General features: G+C 42.8%; 1 protein-coding gene across 2 annotated transcripts in view; it reads left to right on the top strand.

Annotated features, from left to right (window-relative positions):
- Positions 1-7842, top strand: part of LOC109971572 (casein kinase II subunit alpha'-like) — a 15737-nt gene extending 7895 nt beyond the window's left edge. The window contains exons 8-14 of one of the 2 annotated variants that reach the window (XM_020619918.1): positions 841-924; positions 1251-1361; positions 1499-1600; positions 1726-1826; positions 3810-3958; positions 5395-5481; positions 7408-7842. In XM_020619918.1, coding sequence (XP_020475574.1) covers positions 841-924; positions 1251-1361; positions 1499-1600; positions 1726-1826; positions 3810-3958; positions 5395-5468 — 621 coding nt within the window. In that variant the 3' untranslated portion in view covers positions 5469-5481; positions 7408-7842. Of the gene's footprint in view, positions 1-840; positions 925-1250; positions 1362-1498; positions 1601-1725; positions 1827-3809; positions 3959-5394; positions 5500-7407 lie in introns of both variants that reach the window. The other variant, XM_020619919.1, reaches the window with a different exon arrangement.
- The last annotated feature ends 759 nt before the right edge of the window (positions 7843-8601 follow it).

Below are 8601 nucleotides of genomic sequence, written 5' to 3' on the forward strand. Positions count from 1 at the left end.
AGTTTTTCCAAGATTTTTGAAAACTGTGACAACAGAGAAACCGGTCTATAATTTGTGAAGTTGTGCTTATCACCAGATTTATACAGTGGAATAACCTTTGCTATTTTCATATTATTGGGGAACTGACCAAGTCGAAACGACATGTTAAAAATATGGGTTAATGGTTTGCATATCCCCTCAATTACCCATTTAACAGTTGTCATAGTGATGCCATCACTATCACTAGATGTTTTGTTATCACATTTATTCACTATCTCTATAATTTCCTTTTCAACTATGGGCTTCAAAAACATAGAACTCATGTTCCTTTCGATTGTATTATTATTTATAGTGACGGATGTATCATCTGTACAAATGCTTCTTGCTAAACCAGGACCAACATTCACAAAGAACCTATTAAACTTATCTACTACATCCTCCAATCTATTAACCGGTGTATCATTATCCATAAAATATTGAGGGTAGTTACTCTTGCTGGAACTGTTTCTAATCAGTTTATTTAATATATTCCAAGTACCTCTGATGTTATTTTTATTATCCTCTAATACTTTAGAGTAATATAGTTTCTTACATCTCCTCAAAATCTCAATTAATTTGTTCTTATATGACTTATATTTTTCTTCCGCCTTCTTTGATCTGTCCTTTATGTTAATTAGTTAATGAATTAATGATGGAATGTTGTCACCATGCTCAGTTGAGACCTGACTGACTTTGCAAAAATTCAAAAAAGTAAGAATGGAAAGAGGAAAACAGTGATCCGCACTTTGAGGAATAACCACCAATGCAGAGATGATGGTGGTTAATGACAGAACTGAATATGTCCCTGTCTTTTGTTTAAAGGCTCTGGACTACTGTCACAGTATGGGCATAATGCACAGAGATGTGAAGCCTCACAATGTAATGATCGACCACCAGCTGAGAAAGGTACTGCTCACTCTTACTTTTAATTTTTATTCGTTTTTTTTTTCTTTTCCATGAGTGGTTCAGTCAGTGAAATCGGTACCCTGGGGGTCGGGTGGGGGGGGCTGGAGCCAATCTCAGCTGACATTGGGTGAGAGGCAGGGTACACCTTGGACAGGTTGCCAGTCTATAACAGTGCCCAATAACCCTAAAATCAAATACATGTAAAAGTGTATAAATGCCACGCTGTGCCACAGCAAAGCAATGAAATGCTATAAGAGTGTCTTTTATGTTCTGTAGTATTTCAGCATTTATTTTTTCATAATGTACATCTTCTTTTTGTGTCACAGCTGCGTCTCATAGATTGGGGGTTGGCAGAATTTTACCATCCCGCTCAGGAATACAACGTCAGGGTAGCTTCCCGCTATTTTAAAGGCCCTGAGCTGCTAGTGGACTATCAGGTACCTGCTGTTACTGACTTTGCTCTAGACTGGAATTTAAGGAAAAACCCAAACACCTTCCGGATAATTTCTTACTGTACAGCGTCTGTCTTTTTTTTTTTAAGTCATTCTAAGTGTTTGAGTTGTATTTTTTCCAGATGTATGACTATAGTTTGGACATGTGGAGTCTAGGCTGCATGTTGGCCAGCATGATCTTTCTGAAGGAACCATTTTTTCATGGCCAGGACAACTACGATCAGGTAATGGACCATCAAGCTTCTTCAAGAACTTAAAAATGTCACTCAATTAAGAACAGACCAGGGGCAGAAATGACCTATTCTGCATCATATTTTGTAAGTGTAATAAAATGCATCTTGTTTTTCAGCTGGTTCGCATTGCCAAAGTTCTTGGCACCGATGAGCTCTTCGGCTACCTGCACAAATACCACATAGAACTGGACACTCGCTTCAAAGACCTGCTGGGACAGTGAGTATCTGCAGAGGAAGGAAAAGCAATGAGTGCTTTTAAACCAAATTGTTAATCAGAAGAAACCAGTTTATTGAAAACAGTGAAAATGTGAGTGCTGCTGCTTGGTGTCTGACTGTGGAGAGGTCGCTGAGTCAGATTTAACTGAGTGATTTGGCTGTTTTGGGTTTAGGGTGCTGGTTATTGCGCATGTTGGCTCACCGTCATCGCTTACTCCTAACAGAATGGAGTTATTGTTAATGTTAGTTGTGATGAGCAGATCAAGCATGATAAAGCAGGGTGGGCTTCTGCAACATCTGATGGCTTTTAAAACATATTGCAACCCTTAAAGAAAGCAGTAGGCTACAACACCATGATGGTTTGTCTCTTATATGCATAATAAAAGTCCAAGAGGCCTGCATGTTCATAAGTGCTTCATTTAACATAGATGTTACTGTGCAACAGTAAAATAATAAACTGAGATGCCTCTGCAGCATTGCGTGGAGTTCGGGAACGGTGCCTCTGGACTGGCAGACCAAGGTGGTGGTCTCCCTTTTTAAGAAGGAGAACCGGGAAGTGTGTTCCAACTATAGGGGGATAACACTTCTTAGCCTCCTGGGAAAGTCTATGCCAAGGTACTGGAGAGAAGAATCCGGCCGATAGTCAAACCTCAGATTGAGGAGGAACAATGCGGTTTTCACCCCGGCTGTGGAACACTGGACCAGCTCTATACCCTCACTGGGGTGTTGGGGGGTTAATGGGAGTTTGCCCAACCAGTCCCAGTCTACATTTGTTTTGTGGATCTGGAGAAGGCATACGACCGTGTCCCTCGTGGCATCCTGTGGGAGGTACGGCAGGATTATGGGGTGCGGGGCTCGTTGTTACAGGCTGTCCGTTCCCTGTACGACCGGAGTAGGAGCTTGGTTGGCATTGCCAGCAATAAGTCAGACCGGTTTCCAGTGCATGTTGGACTCCGCCAAGCCTGCCCTTTGTCACCGATTCTGTTCATTACTTTTATGGACAGAATTTCTAGGCGCAGCCAGGGTTCGTTCCCTGGGTGTTTTGGTGGCCGCAGAATCTCATCTCTGCTTTTTGCGAATGATGTGGTTCTGTTGGCTTCATCAGTTAAAGACCTACAGCGTGCACTGGAGGGGTTTGCAGCTGAGTGTGAAGCGGTGGGGATGAGAATTAGCACCTCCAAATCTGAGGCAATGGTTCTCAACCAGAAAAAGGTGGATTGTCCTCTCCAGGTTGGGGGTGAGTTGCTCCCTCAAGTGGAGGAGTTTAAGTATCTCGGGGTCTTGTTCATGAGTGAGGGAAAAATGGAGTGGCAAGTTGACAGACGGATCAGTGCGGCGTCCACAGTAATTCGGTCTCTGTGCCGGTCCGTTGTGGTGAAGAAGGAGCTGAGTCGTAAGGCGAAGCTCTCAATTTACCGGTCAATCTACGCTCCTACCCTCACCTATGGCCATGAACTTTGGATCATGATTGAAACAATGAGATCGCTGATACAAGCAGCAGAAATGAGTTTCCTCCGGAGAGTGGCTTGGCAGACACTTAGGGATAGGGTGTGGAGCTCAGTCACCAATGAGGAGCTCGGAGTAGAGCTGCTGCTTCTCCACGTTGAGCAGAACCAGTTGAGGTGGCTCGGGCACCTGTTTAGGATGCCCCCTGGACGCCTCCCTGGGGAGGTATTCCAGGCATGTCCCACTGGGAGAAGGCCTCGGGGCAGACACAGGACACGTTGGAGAGACTGTCTCCCGGCTGGCCTGGGAACGCCTTGGGGTTCCTCCTGAGGAGCTAGAGGAGGTGTGTGGGGAGAGGGAAGTCTGGGAGACTCTGCTCGGACTACTGCACCTGTGGCCCAGTTTCGGATAAAGTAGATGAAGATGGATGGATGGATGGATGGGCAGTACTGTCGCCATGCTCTTGTCTTGTACTGTAAATTAAATAAGAACAAATGCTTCAATTCGGTCATATTAAACATTGGTCTTATGTTTGCAGGCAAACAAGGAAGCGTTGGGAGCAGTTCATTCAGTCAGAGAACCAGCACCTGGTGAGTCCCCAGGCTCTGGACCTGCTGGACAAGCTGCTGCGCTACGACCACCAGCAGAGGCTGACGGCAGCCGAGGCCATGCAGCACCCATACTTCTGTAAGTACCACCTGGATTTTGTCTCGAGTGTCTGGTGATCAAAATCACTGGTAACATGTCTGCAGGTTAACACACTAACAGCAAGGTTAAGGTAACGTAAAAGCTATTGGGCAAATACAGAAGTAGGGTCCAATCGTGTAATAGTACAGCAAAAAAAAAAAAAAAGCTTTGAGAAAAATAAATCTCATGGTTTTCTAATCCAGATTTAAGAATGCTGCAGCCCAGTTTAAAATCTGAAAATTTTCTGTGGCCCACCCAAACCTTTAAACACAACTTTGATCATCCCATGAGACTACAATTAAGTATTTCCCTCTATATTTTTATTTCATAAATGGCCCAGTTCCATGTGTGCCTATATGGCAATGCAGTGCAAAATTAAATCCGTTCACATCAGCTACGCGTAACAATGTTAGAAATTAAGTGCAAATGTTGGATTGCGAAGACTGTATCCTGGCTGTTTCACAGTAGATAATTAAACACTTCTTAAAAAAAATTTCACAACATCAAACCCAATATCAGCATGAAGAAATAAGACAATAATTTTAATGCTGAATCAGGCCAACACTTTATCTTTCAACACATGCATTCTGTCACAGTCGTTACAAGCACGAAACAAAGCGCTCACTCTGTGAAGTCCATAAATTGACATTAGTTATTTCAGTCTCAACTTGCAAACAGCTTCTCTCACTGCACTGGATATGAATCATGGGGCAACATGACATCGCATCACCTGAAACTCACCTGATGAGAAGGGTGATGTTGCTGCATAGCAGCTGTCAACGTCTTGATGTCAGGCTGAATGGATGTCAGCTTTAAGCAGAGATCAGGTCCAGTGTCCAGTTGATTCCTGTTCTTTGTCTTTAAAGCCACAAGTGCTACTCGGTAGGACGTCTCCACTGCCTTGGTGTTTTCACTCCCAGTGACACATGTGGATTCAGTCATTTTTTTACAGCTCAAATACTCTGAGCTCGGATGAAAATTGTCAGTGTTTAGTTTCTAGATGATAGTGCAGCTCGCCTGGCTTTGGGGCCTTGTTTGCTAACATTAGTACTTCTGAGCCCAGCACAGATGGGCATCATCTTCTGGTCTCACACTTGTAAATCCCAGTGATGGGTGCTCACTTGAGTACTTCCTATATAGAGTCAGTCTCTTTGTTGTCACTGGTTCATTTGAGGTTGATTCTGCAGTAACAGCTTTAGGGGGCTCCTGGACCAAAGCTTGAAGGGAAAAAAAAAAACCAAAGATTTGCAAAACGGGTAAAACCAAATGCAAAATGAACACGAAAAGATGAGTTTGATTAGACACTAAATGGCTACAAAGAAATATAAAATGACCATATGTGTCTGTATCCTGACTTACATAAGACCTGGTTTTCTCGTCAACTTTGTGTGTATTTATGCAGATAAATTAACAGTGCCTGTGTCTTTGTCCCACAGATCCTGTATTAAAGGAACAGGCAAACACCAATACAGACGGCACAAAGGCAATAAGCAGCTCCAATGCAACATGATAACCAGTGGGAGGTAACACACCAGCAAAGAGTACGCAGTATAAAGTGTGCAGAGAATGCTTAAAAATGCCACGAATGGTTATATATCAGGTGACTTCATACAAAGTGCAGTAAACAGAAAAATTCGAAATCATTATTTGGTGTCATGCTACCAGTTCTGCTTGGTGCACTTGCAGTTTTTCATGGTACAGGATGGGCCGGTTGTTCCATCATCTTGGAGAAGTTACCGCAGTTCTTCAGTGGATTTAGTCTCAGTCCCAGTGCCTGTTCATGTAGTCCCAGACTGACTCCATGGTGGTGAGCTCAGGGCTCTGTGGGGGTCACACACCATCTGTAGTACGACTCCTTGTTCTTCTTGGGACTCACTCACTAATATGTGCATAGAAATGTTCTTATCCTGCGCACAAAATAAGTGGCCATGCATAATTACTGTCGGTGCACACCAGCTAATTTTGTTACCACCTTGCATGTTAGTGAATCAGAATTATTCTAAAATGACAGGTGTGTGGTTGCAGGTCAGAGTTAGCATATTGCCACACCCACGTTTCTCTATATAAGAAAAAAAGTTTGCCTTGAGGCGTCTCATGGAGAAGGCGGTGAAGTGGCAAGAGAGATAAAGGTATGGCTAATCTGTTATTTACGGGAATTGCAGGCAAACTGGTCTTGGCAGTCGGGAACAGTGGAAAGCCATTTGTCACTCTCAAATACATTATATCAGTCTCTGAAGATGCGCTCTCTCTTGCAGGCACAGGCTGCAGTATCTTCCAACAAGGCTTGATATGCCATCTTAACACTTGCTTGGAAGTGAATTGGAATCAGATTAGATGTCATGGCTTTTAATAAACAGATTAACCAGGTGGCAATTTCATGCAACTAGAAATCGGTGGGCCAAGTCAATAAAAACAAGGAAAACCAGCACTGTTGCGTTTCAATATGGACATGTTCATGTACTTGTAAGATTAAACTGGGATAGCTGAATATCTTTAATTATGACAGTAACTGAGATGGGGATGAAAGGACATCAGTTTCATGGTTATTTAATAGGCTACATCTGGCCAGTGGATTAGCAAATACACAGCTAAAGCCTTAAATATTATTTAATATAGTTAACTATATCAACTAGTAGCTGCGGCCCAGTTTCGATTCCCGGTCGGTGCACCTCTAGCCACAGGGGTTGCAAGCCAGTGACTTCTGCGTCGGTCACAAGCCCAGAAATAGAGAGGGTTGCGTCAGGAAGGGCATCTGGTCTTAAAAACTTGCTAAATCCACCATGCAAATCGTCACTGTGGAAACTGATGATTCGCTGTGGTGACCCCTAATGGGAACAGCTGAACGGGGAACGGCTATATTAACTAGTAAACCTTTAGTGGATGCTATACTAATATGCCATGCATTGTTAAAAGGTGTGTTTACATTTTCTAAGGCAGTCAAGCCTTCATAATTTGTGCATACGCACAGTCTGAGGTAGGTCTAAATTTGTTCATACCCTGTGAACAAATTTAGTTATGAAAATATTGGCAAATCCCAGATTTGTGCATAAATTGTTTGTACACACAATTTAAGTACAGATTTGTGTGTATGCACCGTTTGTAAATGAGGCCCCTTGTCTCTTGAGATAGTTCTTTGGCTGGATGGTTGGGCTGTTATCATGCTGAAGGAACGTTGGATAGATCAAACACTGCACTGATGGGACTGCACAATGGTTAAGAATCTAAGCATCTTAAGTTTGTGATGGTGTTAAAGTACTGCGTTATATTGAGAGGCGTTTTTAATTTTGTCCATCCCATTTACATCAATGAGGCCACCTCTGTATAATGCAGTACAGTTCAGCAGCAGCACTCCTCACATTTCTGTAATCAGAAAAATCTAGCAGATGTATTTGACCTGTTATTGTTTCAGTACCCATTTGATTATTCTTTTCTTTCCTTTGTCCATTCAGGAAGATTCACTGTTACCTCAACTTGACTTATTTATGGCAGAAACCTCTGCCTCCACATCAACAGCCATACTGGAGCAAGATGTCAATTTTACAGCATACACAAACACACATGGATTAAACTCCCAACAAAGCCCAGGAATCAGCGCTGCTTGGCCCAAGTCACAAACAAATCAGATCTGAAGTAAGATCTTTCTTCTCCTTCCTCCTCCTGTCTCTCAATATCACCCTCAACCTGTTTTCAAAATGAGCAAACTGACTGTTGTTGGATCAGTGTCGAGCTGGTTTTGTTGCTGTAAAGACATTTGTCCGTCATCACGATGCTGTGGTGACCTGAAATTTGGTTCTGGGTTTTAACACTGAGTGGCATGGAGGCTCTTTTCTGCTATGGATAGAACAAAAGCTATATTGAAAGAGAAATAAACCATTTTATTTAAACGTGTTGGACCTTTATTTCCTCAGGTGGAATCCTACCATTTGTTATCAAATGTCCAAATAGACCCAAGTCCAGATAGTGAGAGGCTAATGGTTGCTATGATGACTGTGGGTCAGGACAGTGTAGTACTGTAGGTTTGTATTTCTTTCTGGTTGTTTTGCATCTGTATTTATTTTAAGCCTTTTGTCTATTTGTAGTCATTTGATATTCCAACAGAAAATATTGTCACTTTACACAGAGGCTCTGGTGCAGGGGCCCCTTGGGCCAATGGGTGTATGTACAGTAATTAGTAATTCAGTGATTAGTCGTGCAGCTACTACAACTGGGGCCTATTTCAAGAAGGCGGTTTAACAAACTCAGAGTTCAAACCTGAACTCTGAGTTGACTTACTCAGAGTTGGAAAACTCGGAGTTTTCGGTTTCAGAACAGCTGAAAAGAGTTGGTTTAATCAACTCTGAGTTGTCTGACTCAGAGTTAAGCGCGTGCCACGCGACTATAAAAAGCCCTGAACAATGGAGTGAAGAAATTACGAGTCACCATGGCAACAGGACCAAGCCAAAATAGGTCTGCGTTTTTCCCCGACAGAAATGGATGTGCTACTAGAAGCATATAGTGACTACGAGCCCATATTTCGTAAAAAAAAAAAAACAGCACGGCTGCAGCGGCGAAAGAGAAAGAGTTAGCTTGGGGGAAAATAGCTGCCCGAGTCAATGCGTACGTTTACATTTTAATCATACAGTGTTCGGTGTAAGTAATTACTA

This window comes from Monopterus albus, unplaced genomic scaffold (genome assembly GCF_001952655.1).
Source record: "Monopterus albus unplaced genomic scaffold, M_albus_1.0 scaffold228.1, whole genome shotgun sequence".
NCBI classification, from domain to species: domain Eukaryota; kingdom Metazoa; phylum Chordata; class Actinopteri; order Synbranchiformes; family Synbranchidae; genus Monopterus; species Monopterus albus.